A 14,611-nucleotide genomic window follows, 5' to 3' on the forward strand; every position below is an offset into this window, starting at 1 on the left:
GATTTATTATATAATTAATCCCAATGAAAAAAGAAAAGAAAAAGGAAAATCTGATGTTGTCAGATAAAAAATAAAAACAAAATAAAATAAGCTTATAAGTTATACCCTCCTTTAAAGTTTAAAGGGACCAAAAAAGAGATTATATTTGTTATATCCTCGTCCCACTATATAAATGTAACCGTGACCATTTTCACCATTTTTATTTTTTATTTTTGGTAACAAGGATTGACGAAATATGAAAAAATGTACACTATTACATAAGTGTGGAGAAATGGTGTATGACAAATAGCAGTCGCCAAAAACAAAAAAATTAATAATAATAATAATTCCCATAATAAGGAATCTGACTACAAAACCAATTGACATCCAATATGGTAAACAAGATACCTTCATCGTGCTGCAAATTTAATTTCCTCTCAGTAGAAGGTGACTTTTCCATGAATGTGCATGGAAATATGAATGCCACTTTTGCCCAGTGAGATAACCAGGAATAAATGCTGTCTCTCTATATGATATTCAACATTGTCTTTTCCAGTGAGATTATGCAGCTTGTCTGAATAGAGGGCAACAAAGCTTAAACGACCGTAATATTGTGATTTTTAGTGTGACAATCATAAAAGCAACAAAACAATTGGAAAGTAAAAAGCAAATCTTCTTAAACTCTGACTATATTGCAGCAATATTTTCCCACCTTGCTTCTAGCTCTTATAAATTACAAAAGCAAAGTCGCTCCGCAACAAAGTAGATCTAGATTTACAAGACAGGAAATATCCAAGAGAAAGGAAAACCCAAAAAAGAAGAAAGAAAAAAGAAGGAAGAAACAAAGAAAAAGAAAAGAAAACACCATGATAATAAGAATATAAAAGCCACTGAAACTGTGAAACAGAAACCCTAAACCCAAAATCCTAGGGAACCAAAACCTGTTAGGAGCTAACCACTTTAAAACAGATCCAGAGGAAGCCGGGGTTGACACTTCGATTCTTCAAATAAACCCAGCCTGGCTTCACCATGCTTGAAAAATTTAAAGATGACATTAGCTCAACAAAAGACTCTTGTAAGCAGGAGCAAGACATCCAACACGGCAGCCCAACAAATATGGAGAATTAGCCAGTAGCTACTTCTGTATCATATAAAAAACCAATATCTTCTGGCGAATTCCTTGTCAGAAACTCCAGTGCACATGGACCGCCGACCTGCAAGGCAGAGGCTTAGCAACCATTGGCAACACCATTTGCAACACCATTTGCTAGGATCCTCTTCTCTGCTACCATAACTGGCTTAACACCCTTTGGCGCATCTTTTTCTGCAACTGAACCATTCTCCAAAAGTTTCACTTCCTCTTTTGTCTGTGCAGAAGAGATAGGCATGGGCTCCTTGATCAAATCTGAGGCAGCCTCCACCGAGTTCTCGTTTTTCAGTTCACCATTAGCCCTTTCTTTCTTCTCGTCAGTGTGCTTCCCTTCCCAGACCTGCATTTGCAAGATTAATAGTACACAGATTATTTAAGCTCACGTGGCAAATAGCTATGAACATTGTTCACAACTTATAAAGAAATCTAATTTGAGGGTAATTATCAAACACAAGTATAAGAAATTCATCATCCCTACACAGAGCTTGAGTATACATAAAAGTCTCTGACAAAGAAATGAAGCACAGGGGTAAGTCTTGCCTGTTTCGGAAAATGCAGTTGCTTAGCCTTCTTCTCCTGAATTGTCTTCTGGCGAGCCTCATAAAACCCAAAATCATCCAAAATACATGTTTTGCTGGAATGCTCCTTGAATACTTTAATCATTTTAAGCCCTGGCTCTAACTTGACCTACATACACAAACCCATGAGTCTGCCGTTAGAAAGTCAAAACAAAGAAAAAGCAGGCAAAGACAAAAGCAAAAAGTAAAATTACCTCTTGAGTGTCCCTACTGTTAGTGACAGGTTTATTCTCATTGTTCTCGAGGGTAATGTGCTTCAACAAACTGTTAGGCACATCCTTTACAATGTGCCACTTAACAGGAAAACAGCCGTTCCACTTGTCTTGTTGCCAGTACTCCAGACTCTTCTCAAAATCAACGGGTCCCACCATCTCTGCAAGGCCAACAAACTGTCCACTGGTATTGACCTGGACAACAATTCAGAAAACAATGCTAAGGAACAGGCATTGAAAGAAATAAACCCCATTAAATTCTTGGATCTAGATTCTCACCGAGAAGAAAAGAAAAATGGGGCAGCCACCAGATTTCTCCTGAGCCTCCTGGTATGCTGCATGAAGCTTCTTGTTGCCATTTTGAGTGCTGGCCCAAACATTATACTTGATGCTCTTATGGACATCATCCTCACTATATGACTTTATAACAAAAAGTTTGGCATCAGTATAATCCTCTGGGAAATCTGGTTTGTTGTATTGTTCACGGTCTGGAAGTACGCTCATCTTATCCTTCTCCTCATCAACAGTTGCATTTATTGGCTCATTCTGCCCCTTTGCTGCTAAGATGCTGGGTGCAAAACTCTTGGTTTTGGAGCCCTTAAATCTAGGCCCTTTGTTCAACTCATTCAAACCGTCTGAGTTCTCATTACCATAGCCAAATCGTCCTCTGGGTTTATGTTTATTATCAAACACCAACCATGGACGCCCATTTGCTCTTGAATCGTATCCATGAGATCCAAAGCCCATGCCAGATCTAACAGCATTCCCATACTGACCACCATATAACTTGTTCGGTGGGTACGCCCTACCCATAAACCCAGGAGCTGTACTCATACCAGGCATTGGTCTTGGATGGTGCAAACCCTGTGGAATTGGATAAAATAAAGCTTCAATAGGAAAAACATGAGGAAAAATATTTCAACTCAGATAATCCTGAGAGAGAGCAACCTTGAGGCCATAAAATAAACGTATGAGCCAAGCATTTTCAATAAGTTGGTTTTACTCCATCGACTTTTGATGATGGAGGTTGAAGCTTGGAATCAGCACACAGGCTGCACCGAGAAGAATTCTAACCACACATTTACCATATCCATAACTAAAACCAACCAGCAAGAAACCTAATAGAAGCTTCAACCAGTCCTAGCAGGACAGGCCTGAAATTCAAAAAACTATACTACACCTATTCAACTATAATATAAAACTATACATAGCAAGAGAAATTAAGTGTCAATCATGCATACCATGTAATTAGTACTTGGTCGAAAGTTCTGATTCCTTGAAGATGGAACGTTGTTGCCATTTGAAATTGAAGTAGAGATCGCTGTGCTAGTCACAGGCCTAGGCTGCCCATCAGAAAGCAGCGGGCCATCCAACCATGGGAAGGGAGACCTTAACACATCAAAACTATATCTTCCATCCTGATAGTTGGACGCAGGACCACGCCCTGGCAGAGCACCAGTTCCATATGAACCATTAGAAACAAACGAATTCTGATAAGTGGGCTTTAAAGGAGCAGAAGCATTATTTCCCTTGACACTGCCACCATTTGTAACGCCATTAGAATTCCCATTAGCCGCTTCCACAGGGAGTGGCTTTTGATCAGCAGCTACAGAGGCAGAAACGTCAGTTTGAGGAGAGGCAGCAGGACTAGGTGTGTATGGCCCACTGGTTGGTGTCAGCGGCTGGAAGAATGGATATTGGTAGTGCTGAGGCCCATATAACTGACCATCATTACCCAAAGTAGGAACAGGGGAACCCGCTGGCGAATAGGGGCCATATGGTGCATAGCCATAACCATGGTGATACATAAGAGACCCGTTATCCCCATAAACTCCCTGAACATATGCAACAGGAAAATACAACACAACTTAGAATATATAGAATCATTTGATGTAAACAACCAACAAAATGAATACAAAAGCACGAAAGAATTTTGAATGACAGGATAACTAATGACATGTACCACCAATCACAAAATTCCCTTGAAACCAATGTTATAAGGAAGAATCAAAAATATCATCAATGAGAAATCACGACTTACCGAAGTCATCTCAACTCCATCAGGATTCAGATATCTCGAGTAGTCATCCCACTCATTACCAGTCCCGTCATAGCCTACAAAGAATTCTTATGCAGGTAAGTACAAAACTAAAGAGAACCTTCCAACACTTCAAAAAAGTATCAGAAACAGAATGCATCATAATCATAATAAGAAATTCTAATCAAAATACAGGAACGTTTTCTCATCCAATCAATTAAATCCAAGCTCATTCGGCTAAGTTAACATATTAACTTACCCCCATAGTAATAGGCAGTAGGTGGATAACCATTAGGAACATAACACATGGATGGATCTATAAACTCAGGTAGTAATGGTGTCACAGACCGCTCAAACGATGGAATCTGACCATTTGTAGCATTGCCCAAATCAACAGACCCATACTGATTAGTCGAAGGCTGCATAAAAGCATAAATCAATCTTAAGCTGTACATTCATGATGCCATGTCATAAAATTAAACCAGAACTCACGCTAGTAGTATTTTTTGTTATAAATCAACATATCTAAAGAGATGTTTCATTATGCAGTTTTGACAACATTCTACCCCAATTCCAGTTAGTTATTGGGTAAGAAATATCTTCACATACGAAAAATATACATTTTTTAAAAGCAAATTAGGGCACAGTAGATTTCTATAATTCATCAGGCGAATGAGGAACTCGGAATTCCCATAAACACATAATATGGAAAATTTGAAGCGTTTGACCAGTCAATGACATATACCACAGAGAAAATTACCTTCTTGGTAGGCTCCGGAATTTCCAGGGTCTTGGTTTGAGTGTCCAATGACAATTTCTGTAGCAAATCCGTAGCTTCTATAAAAAACGAAAAGTAAAGGAAACACATACTTTCAAGACTCCATAAAATTCTGTTGGGTTTTTGCTGGTTTGCTTTGGTTGTACGCTTTCATTAATAAAGTCTTCTTACTTATCAAAAAAAAAAAGACTCCATAAAAAAAACACACACTGGAACATTCAAAATATAATCCATGTTCCAAAAGCCTAATCAACACATCAGACAAACAAAATTTTTTCTGCGCCCCAAGTTTAAGTAATGGTCTCCAGTGAATGTGGCATCACAATCGACATATGTTCAAGTCACATAATTTCACCCCCCCCAAAAAAAAACGAGCCAAGGTCTGTAGTAGTACAGACCAAACACACGAATTTGAATTTCCAAAGTCCAGATCTTGGTATAACCAAGAGGCGCGTTCTAATTGACATATTAACTAAAACAATGAACAGCTCTCAAGAAGAGTCAATTCAATCACTCTTTCAACAAAGAAAATCATTAAAATGAAAAATGCCCAGAATATCAGCGAAACCCCATTAAAAGCCAGATACACCAATAAATCATATAAGGGAAACCAGAACACATATCCACGAAACAAAATTCAGCTCTAAATACATATTCAAATCACAAAAACACAAAAATTTCCAGTCCATACATCTGAAACACAAAAAAAAAATACATAAAAACATAAAACCTAATAGAAACTAACCCTAAACATCAAAGGCCAAATCCCTATAAAAACTCCAACAAACATATCTCACCCCGATCTACATGTATATATCTTACAAACAAACCAATAATATCAACAACACATAGACCCAGTTGGATCCAAACCAAAGCAGATCAGAGAAGAAGCAAGCAAAAAAAACCAGAATCCAAAGCAAACCCATATGGGGAAACAGAATAAGGATACGATCCGCAGGAGGAGCAACGGTGGCCATGACCGGTATCAGTGGACAGATCTTCTTCCGACGGGTAAAACCCTAAAACCCAATAGTGCTTTTGGGAGGTTTTAGAGGACAAAGACAGAGAGGGAAACCCTAGGAGAGAGAGAGAGAGTGGGGGATACAACGGGTCTCACACGCCCGCACACGCACACAGCCGCCAAGGGTTTGGGTTTTGGAAGAGAAAGGGTTTTGTTCATCCAAAAGTGGTGATTCAAATAGCACCACGGCTCCCTTTCCCAACCTCGCTCACGTTACCCGCGGGTGAGCTGCTGAGATCATCCACGGTCTACGAATGGACCAAATTCCTACGTGGCGAGGAGTGAGTGGGATTTTGTATTATGGGGTTCTGGTGTCTTTTCGTGAAAGTGAAAATTCATTGGTCGGTCAGATAGTTTGGTGTATGTGAGGGGGGAGCTTCACAAGTCGTATTTCCAATCTTAAGAGTCGTGCCCTTTGGGCTAAAGGTCGAAAACCTAATCAGAAAAGGACACGGATGTCCCCATCTTTACTTTCGTGCCTTTACATAATGCATGGGCCTTATGGTCATACATTAAAAAAAAAGTGACATCTTAAATGGCTTCTTTTCTTTTCTTTAAAAAAAATAATTTCCTTCTATATTTTAATGTAATAAAAACATATTATAATAATTAGTATAAGAGATTTCTTCTAAACTGGATTAGAGAAATTTTCTCTAATACAATCTATTAATTTACTATATATTTCTAATTTCCTTAAAATCTGAGAAGAACATAATTTTTAAATTAGCATATGATTTTTTAATTAGCATGTTCTTCATTTTTTAATAGAATTTCCTCCAAATCATGTGCTTTTCAAATGCTCAAGAGACATATAGTTAGGGGAGGAACTATGATTTTAAACGTGGAGAACGAAATTAAAAAATAAAAAATAAAAAATAAAAATAGAGGATAGAGTAGATAAAATTAATTTTCTCTTAACTTCCGTTATTCATGTTAATTTTTAAAATTATGTATTTTGATATTGTGATAAATCTTTATGAGTGTTGTTAAGGGTAGCAAATTTCCTTCACAAAATTTTCTTACTTACAAATTAACGTGATAATTTACGTAGCACTCATGCGAAGTACAAGATCCATCATCACCCGAAGGCTAGCTGAAATTAAATCTCCATTTTCCTAGTATACTAATTTAAGCAAAAGTTCAAATTAATTAATGGCTGGTGGTTGAGCCTTCCTAATCAAAACCTGAGATGCAAATGCAAATCCTATGTCAATAACTCAAATGTTAACCTCTGATTTTGATTTTGATCGTGTGAAAAAGGAAGGATACCTAGCCCACTATGTATCAAAAAATACCCCATGTGTGTACAGTGTACTTTATTCTTTGAACAAAACTTTTATTCTGAATTGAGTTGGAGGAACCGATTTATTAAATTAACATTTATTTTTAGAGTACATGATTTTTTTCAAGGACATATATCAATTTAATATATTTGGTTTTAAATAATTAATTTCTTTTCAACCTAGTTTAGAGGAAAAAATTTGTCCATATTTTTTTTTTGGTTTGGATGAATAATAATAAATTAAAGGATCGCCTTTATTTTACAATTCCTTAAGAAGAAAAAAAGCTTAAAAAAAATAAAATAAAGGGGGATTTAATATTTGGCTTTATCTTCTCTCCATCATTTTATCTCTTTTGATTTCTCAATGAGTGTCACTAGTGGGGAGGTGAACACATGCGGATGTGCGGCTACCCCTTAGTTGTGGATGTAAGGGGCGGTTACTCAACTACTCTCTTATTGGGGATGCAAGGGGTGTTGGGGGTGGTTACGTGGCCACCCTCTTGTTGTGGATGCAAAGTTAAAACGATGCATTCATATGAGATCGAGTTGGGCATTTTTGTAAATCACTACCCTTTAAAACGATGATATTTTGAGGAACCAAAATTATATTACATAAAACTATATGCTGGGTAATTTGGTCTTTTGACACAATCAAAATTTGGGCCTTTTTTGAAAAGTCAATTTGAAAAATGTTATTTAAAATTTTTAAATAACGCGACACCGTGCACGTACATCTTCGAATACAACAAAATAAAATTTGAACTATCTCATTCATGCACGTATAATTGTTGGGAATTTGAGGTGCTCCCGCATGATAATGTAAGAACGTGATATCAGGACAATTACTTCAAAAACCATTATAAAAAGTAAATTCAAATAAGGTAAAAGTGATTTTTGCCCTAAAGTTCGAAACTTGCACTTAGTACATTCATATTTTCCTCATAAACAGTATTGATTTAAGCATGCATCATAGCTAGCTATCCCCTCACCGACACCCTTGGAACCCGTTATTGCTTAAATTCTTTCTTTCTTTCTTTTTGCAGATGTGAATTGGTCGAGCGTTTGGCACTAGGAAACTGTTAGAACAATAGAATCGTTAAAAAGGTTTAATATATATATATATATAAATTTGTATAGATATGAGATATCGATCAGCATTTATTTTGCAAGAAACTTGCTTGCAGTTATTACATTGTAAATTTGCATAGAACAAAGCTTTAATATTTGAATGGCATATATATGAACCTGATTAAATTGTGGTAGCAGATGTTATGGAATTACTGTAGTCACCATGAGTAGTAGTGTTCACAAACACAACCAATGGACTCCTAACTTTATGGAAGCCATCTGACCAAACTATCTCTCCAAAATCATATCTCCCTTGAGACTTCTTCTGTGGTTTGAGGGTCACGTAATATGAGTTTTCTTCGTTGAACCATGAGAAAAACAAAACTCTGGGCCATATAAATACCTCCACTCCATCAGGCTTAACAATGCTGGCAAAGTAAATGGTGTTCTTCTTATGGCCCACATTACGAACAGTCCTTTTGATCGTCACCGTTGATTTGAGATTGGAAACTGTGATTGATGGGTAGTTTATGTTTGTGTTGCTCTGGAGTACCTGTGCGCAGCTTGTGTCCAACCCAGGAGAGGGAAGAACTATTTTCGTTATATCTTGTCTGCTGTAGCCAATATTGCAGAGGAAGATAATATAGTCTCTGGTTTTCATCTCATAAACTAGCCCTGGATCCACTGCTCTTAAGGGGTCAATGTGGCCGGCGCCAATGTCAAAGGGATCGGCAGCTTTCATTGATCCTCCGGCTAGAATGCTGTCCGAGGTTGTGTCCCTAGTGCAGGCTGTGTGATAAGGAGCACAAGACATAGTTTAGAAGAACAGTGAAAGTACTACCAAATAAGGTCAATAGGACCAATGACATGGTTATAAGAATAATATGTTAGGTGTTCTTTTAGAAAAGAAAGTAGGTACGCTATAGATCAGGGTTGGCTGCAATTTGTTGACTGGATTACAGCGTGATTGAGTCATTAACGAGAGAGGGCCCCAATGGGATTTATCTGCCTGGCAAGTACTCAGACAGTCAAAAATTTGCTTGGACAGATAGATCCCATCGGAGCCTTATTGCATGTGGTTTATAGTCTGATAAGAACATGCATTGTAGCATTGTGGTGCAAAAGGGTTTCAATGGTTAAAAGACATTTTCTTTCTTGCCTGTGGTCATGAGAGCAGATCTAATGGCTGATGGGGACCAGCTTGGATGTGCCGATTTGATAAGGGCCACAACCCCGGACACATGAGGGCACGACATTGATGTTCCGGACTGGAAATTCCACTTCACTCGACGTTTATCAATGGGTGCTAATGTTGGCGGAGTTACATGAGGCCATGCTGCTATTATATTTACTCCGGGAGTAGTTACATCCGGCTATTAACAAAATAGAAGAATGAAGTTATAAATTATGCATACGGAAAAAAAAAAAGTTGTATGGTCTTTTCAAGTGCCGCTAGAAGTACTAAGAGTTTTTTACATACTGACGTGACAATTTATGTGACATACTTTTGCCACGTCAATTTGTAAGAGATTAATTTGTAGTACAAATTGTAGTAACCCAAATATAATTTATTGTCATTTCATGTTGGATGCACAAATGTGACACAAAATAGCATTAGTTAGTTATGATAAAATAAGGAAATTAAATGCTTCCTAAAATTAAAAATCCTCACAATATACCTTGAGAAAATCAGGTGTAATTGAGCTTGGCCCTCTGGAAGAAAAGTCTGCAACTATAGGTGCTGGTGACTTTCCAATTATGGTTTTAGTCTGTTTTATCCGCACCTGAGGGAGGCTTTATAGTCAAAATATCCAAGTCAGAAGATGCTACAGTAAACTTCTATTTTGAAGCATCTATTGGAGGGATAAAATGGTACGAAGGGTCTGCTGGAGATGCTCTAATGACTAGGATTAAAAAACTACTGTAAAAAAAAAAAAAAAAAATTTAACGGTGAAGATTGTAAGAGTACGTGGTAGAAAATTCCAATTAATTAATTTTTGTTGGAAGCAATCTTCACAGTCCAGTGATTTTTCCAGTTGAGGTAAGTCATGCCAAACAATAATATCTTTAAACAAGCTAGTTCAGTCACCTGCGAGACTGAGCAAGATAGGTCTTAAGTTTAGTCCCTTGCTGAAAGTTGACAAGGACTACGGGGATGATATCAACATAAGCAACGTCCCTAGTCATAGGTTCAACATAGATTAACCCGGATCCATTGGCCTTCTTCACTCCTGCTGCTGCTTCATCACTTGTTTTTGGTCCAACGGTGTAGAAGCATAGGACCACCTTCCCTTCAGCTGATCTAGAATTCCAATTCTCCCGCCTGCAAACCCTGCAAAAGTAATGAAACTTTGAATAACAATATCAGCAACACGGCTGGAACCAGAAATTTTTATAAATGGGGAAATAAATATAATATTTTTTTTTTCTTCGGATGAGTAGTTTATATAGTGGGTGATTTATAAAGATACTCATAGGTGTTACGTCTCACATTGCTTAGTTACTTGATGAAACTGGATTTTATAAATAATTTTAAGGAAGTTCTAAATTGATTAGTCATTTTTTGGTGATAGAGCAAATGTGCCTACTAGCCTAGTTTGGAAAGTAAAATTTTGTCGTATCAAGTCATGCACAGAGAGAGAGAGAGAGAGAGAGAAAGTCACCCGTCACGGAAATATATCACTGCATCTGCCAATTTTGCCTGAATCTCTGTGGTAATTAAGCTTTCTCCCTGTACAAAAAAGGAGTAGTGAATGAGATACACACACTCATGCCAAAGCTTGGTTAGAAAATGAATGATTGTTGTCATGACCCACAAGTATTGCACATAACATGCCCACATATGTCCCAAGTCAACAGGTAATCACAACCATAACAGTCTAAACTTTCATTTCCTAATTATTGGGTGGTTTTTATATGTTAAAAGCAAACATATGTGATTTAACACAACTGATCATTATATTGCGAATCTGCTTAAGGATTAGGGAAAAAAGGTACTGAGATTATATGCACTCATATAACAATATGTTCATAGATTATTAATCTAGGGCAACTCCATCCCTGCTTCATCAAAGCGGTAGCTAGCCTAATGAGATCTTACAAGTATATATGCATCAGAAATTGAATTACCATGACGGAGAGATTATTATCCACGAGTATCTGGGTCGGAAACATACGATCAACTGTTGAGGCAGCCACAGAAATGGACCATGGTTCAACGTTGGTTACAAGAGAAGGGTCAGGCCCGTCATTACCTGCCGAGAACACCACAGTAATACCCAGCTGCATTGCATGAAATGAACCTATTGCGGCATTTGATGCAAAGAATGGCCTCAAGGGTGGGGATTCACCAAATGAGGCCGAGATTATGTGAACTCCATCATGCAATGCATCCTCAAAAGCCGCCAGTATATCTGCTTCGGAGCACTTCCCATTCAAATCCTTGCCCCAACATACTTTATACACCGCCAGCCGGGCTCTAGGGGCTCCACCCCTGGCAGTGCCCTGCCCCAGTCCAAAGAAACTTGCATTTTTCACTATGGACCCTACAGCTGTTGAAGCTGTGTGTGTCCCATGGCCAAGAAAGTCTCGAGGTGATCGATATTCTGGGTTCCCACTCATATTTAGTGGCCCGTTTTCTTCTTCAAACCCTTTAAGGTAGTAACGAGCACCAATTAGCTTCCGGTTGCATGCTGTTGCTGGGTTGAAGTTTTCACCTTTCACACATTTTCCCTTCCAGGTTGATGGAATCGGCTTCATGCCTTGCTCTTCCTTGAAACTCTCAGATTCTGGCCATACACCTTTTCACAAAGAGATGCTACTTAGTAGACTGTTATACGACTGCTATAAAATTGAGATAAAGTGGCAGTAAAAATCAACGTTTAGATCAGGCATATCCATACGTTAAAGTATATATCTATGTATGTATATGCCGAGGATCACAGCCATATTACTCATTAGGATTGGTAGTGAGCTTAACTTAAGACCATATTACGGTAAAAGATATATAGAACAAGGTGAGGTAGTATAAAATTGGGATGAAGTGGCAGTAAAAATCAACGTTTAGATCAGGCATATCCATACGTTAAAGTATATATCTATGTATGTATATGCCGAGGATCACAGCCATATTACTCATTAGGATTGGTAGTGAGCTTAACTTAAGACCATATTACGGTAAAAGATATATAGAACAAGGTGAGGTAGTAGTTAGAAAACCTGTGTCAAAGATCCCAACAACAATGTCATCACCCAAGGCTAGCTGCAATGGAATCACTTCACTGTTGTCCAAAGTAAGGCCCAGGAAATCCCAACTTCTTGTTGTGTGCAACTGCAGTGTCTTGCTCCTAAACACTGATATGACTCCTTCCATGTCTGCAATATATATTTCTTTCTTATATTAATATTTGTCAATAATGAAACTTACTTGAGGTTCTTATTCAAGTCTAAAACAAGATAATTAAGGATGTCCGGTTTATCTTAGAAGATATATAAATTAAGAAGAAAAAAAGGGTTAGCTAATAACTGGCTAAAGCAGTTGCTTGGGTTGAATTAAGCTTTGCTGAAAACCCTGAGAAACTATGCTTGTAGCTGTAGAGCATGGACCGCTTAGCATCTTCTTCACTGAAGAATAACATATGCAAACAGAAAAGTGAGAGTCGATTTAGTGATACTAATTAATAGTTGAGTAATAGCAGCTTGACAAATTCTAAAGAATAATAAGCAGGATCATTTGGAATATATAAGTACAAAAACCTTGCAAAGACATTAGAAAGCAGCTGGTGATGATATTTTGAAGTGAGAGTAGGATCATGAATATGGTTGAGCCCTAAATAGACTATATAAACCTGTGGAAAAACAGAAAAAAAATAAAAAAAAATAAAGATCATCTGAGATCATTATTAGAGAAGGGGACCAAAAAAAAAGCTGAAGAGCTTTTAGTAATAAAGTTACATGAGGTGTTGGTGTTGAGTGAATAAAATAAAGTGAAAGTGAGAGAAATAGGCCCCAAAAACACTGAAGATAAGTAGCCATTGTCTCTCATGGAAGAACCACATGGTTGGATGGCATTATATAGTGTTGTAGTAAGGGGCTGAGCATGATTTCCAAGAGCATGACCTAGAAAAGGGATGGTTAAGGTGCGTGCATTCTAAGGCTTCCAAGCTGCAAGAGCACTGACATACCTTCTTGAGCACTCCATGATGATATTTTCTTTTGAAGATAGCCCGTTAAGAAAGATGAGGACAACCAACCTCCAGCCTTCCCCCGTTCTCTCTGTCTCTCACTCTTCTTTTCTTGTACCTTGACCTATACAGTAATATTGTGCCTGTGGTAGACTTACGGCCAAGGACTACCTTCATGAGGCTACATCATGGTTACAATGAATACTATAAAGAGAAATGCATGTGACCTTCATTATGCTTAAGATCTTTCAGGCTCCTTTTCCTAGGAAACAATATTTGTTGACGAAGATACTTATAAAAAATAAAGAGTCTAAGATAACTGCATTAGCCATGTTTTTAAGATCTTTCAGCCTCATTTTCCTCTAACCAAAAAATAAAATAACTGCACTACCTCATCAGCTGCTTGAGTTTCATATATCAATTTAATGTAAATCTTAAAAGAAAGGTAGAACACAAGGGTCAACAGTTTCATATATAAGGATCATCATTACATGTTATACTCTTTATTCTAACTTCTATTTCTTGAAATAAAATGAGATTAAAGAACCTTGAAACTAAAATTTAAATCTGGTAGCAAGTACACATGTTCTTACTCATGTGAAAGTATTAATCAGATGCTTTGTGCAAGTAGGTATTTACCAAAATTACCCAAATGAAAATGTTCTGTAGCCCTCTTCAAGAGCCTGCAACCCTAGTTTTAGGTGCTATTGTTCTTTTAAGCTATTGAATGTTCTAAACAAAAGATGGATACTTTCGCCTGGCTAGCATTAAGGTAGATGAGATATATCTGTTTTAGTTATAGGATACATCTTTAAGGGTTAATATTTCAAAACTATCATAATCACATCTAATAAGCAGAGTATTCCTAGTGTTGCCTACAACTGCTTCTCTATGAGTAATACAATTAAGGAGTTCACAACAAAAATATTCCTTTCTTTTCTCTTTGATTATTATATAAATTAAACTTATCTCATACTCTGTACATTTAGTATGTCCCAAGAACTACGGCTATGTAAGAAAACCAGCCTTCAAACATCAAGGAAAATATATACACAATGATCTTTTACAAACCTACATACAAGTACTAATTTGATTAAAAAAATGCAATATTAGGCTTAGTCAGGAGAATCATTACTTAGCTAAAGGCACCCTAACACATTGCGTAAATTGAATGTAATCGTTTGCGTAATCAGAGGTTTATAATCAAGGCCTAAGACTTTCGAGATACGTCTCGAAGTTAAATCTTCACATCATTGGACCTTTCTCCATATGAATGCTATATGAACTTGCTTTGTGAATAGGCATCAGATTTCATTCATGGC

At 37.4% G+C, this 14,611-nt stretch overlaps 2 protein-coding genes across 4 annotated transcripts; both read right to left on the minus strand.

Annotated features, from left to right (window-relative positions):
* Positions 1–631: 631 nt before the first annotated feature.
* On the minus strand, positions 632–5,908 carry LOC133877253 (YTH domain-containing protein ECT4-like). Of its 2 annotated transcripts, none has more exons than XM_062315496.1 (9): positions 5,685–5,908; positions 4,718–4,791; positions 4,217–4,376; positions 3,961–4,034; positions 3,161–3,754; positions 2,199–2,783; positions 1,902–2,114; positions 1,670–1,816; positions 632–1,469 (listed from the first exon to the last, which is right to left on the minus strand). In XM_062315496.1, the coding sequence occupies exons 1-9, from the start codon at positions 5,710–5,712 to the stop codon at positions 1,209–1,211; spliced, it is 2,136 nt and encodes a 711-aa protein (XP_062171480.1). In that variant the 5' UTR covers positions 5,713–5,908; the 3' UTR covers positions 632–1,208. The 2 variants fall into 2 exon arrangements, with proteins under 2 accessions (XP_062171480.1, XP_062171479.1); XM_062315495.1 differs by having other exon boundaries at positions 4,718–4,794.
* A 2,268-nt stretch (positions 5,909–8,176) lies between these two features.
* On the minus strand, positions 8,177–13,501 carry LOC133878117 (subtilisin-like protease SBT3.18). 2 transcript variants are annotated; one of them, XM_062316619.1, is made up of 10 exons: positions 13,290–13,501; positions 12,862–12,953; positions 12,632–12,729; positions 12,325–12,480; positions 11,236–11,906; positions 10,770–10,837; positions 10,196–10,438; positions 9,786–9,900; positions 9,266–9,479; positions 8,177–8,895 (listed from the first exon to the last, which is right to left on the minus strand). In XM_062316619.1, exons 3-10 carry the CDS (start codon positions 12,705–12,707, stop codon positions 8,288–8,290), a joined length of 2,151 nt encoding a protein of 716 aa, XP_062172603.1. In that variant the 5' UTR covers positions 12,708–12,729; positions 12,862–12,953; positions 13,290–13,501; the 3' UTR covers positions 8,177–8,287. The 2 variants fall into 2 exon arrangements, with proteins under 2 accessions (XP_062172603.1, XP_062172602.1); XM_062316618.1 differs by lacking the exon at positions 13,290–13,501 and adding an exon at positions 13,060–13,140.
* Positions 13,502–14,611: the final 1,110 nt, after the last annotated feature.

This window comes from Alnus glutinosa, chromosome 9, assembly GCF_958979055.1.
Source record: "Alnus glutinosa chromosome 9, dhAlnGlut1.1, whole genome shotgun sequence".
NCBI classification, from domain to species: Eukaryota; Viridiplantae; Streptophyta; class Magnoliopsida; order Fagales; family Betulaceae; genus Alnus; species Alnus glutinosa.

What these genes read in the sequence shown, in the direction of transcription:
- LOC133877253 (XM_062315495.1), bottom strand. Translation starts at nt 5,712, where the DNA reads ATGGCCACCGTTGCTCCTCCTGCGGATC. An exon ending in ACAGTAGGGACACTCAAGAG is followed by an intron (nt 1,817 to 1,901) that starts GTAATTTTACTT and finishes TTGTGTATGTAG; the next exon opens with GTCAAGTTAGAGCCAGGGCT. An exon ending in AACTGCATTTTCCGAAACAG is followed by an intron (nt 1,470 to 1,669) that starts GCAAGACTTACC and finishes TTGCAAATGCAG; the next exon opens with GTCTGGGAAGGGAAGCACAC.
- LOC133878117 (XM_062316618.1), bottom strand. Translation starts at nt 13,140, where the DNA reads ATGGCTACTTATCTTCAGTGTTTTTGGGGCCTATTTCTCTCACTTTCA. An exon ending in ACTCAACACCAACACCTCAT is followed by an intron (nt 12,954 to 13,059) that starts GTAACTTTATTA and finishes GTTTTTCCACAG; the next exon opens with GTTTATATAGTCTATTTAGG. An exon ending in ATCTGCTCTCATGACCACAG is followed by an intron (nt 8,896 to 9,265) that starts GCAAGAAAGAAA and finishes CTTATCACACAG; the next exon opens with CCTGCACTAGGGACACAACC.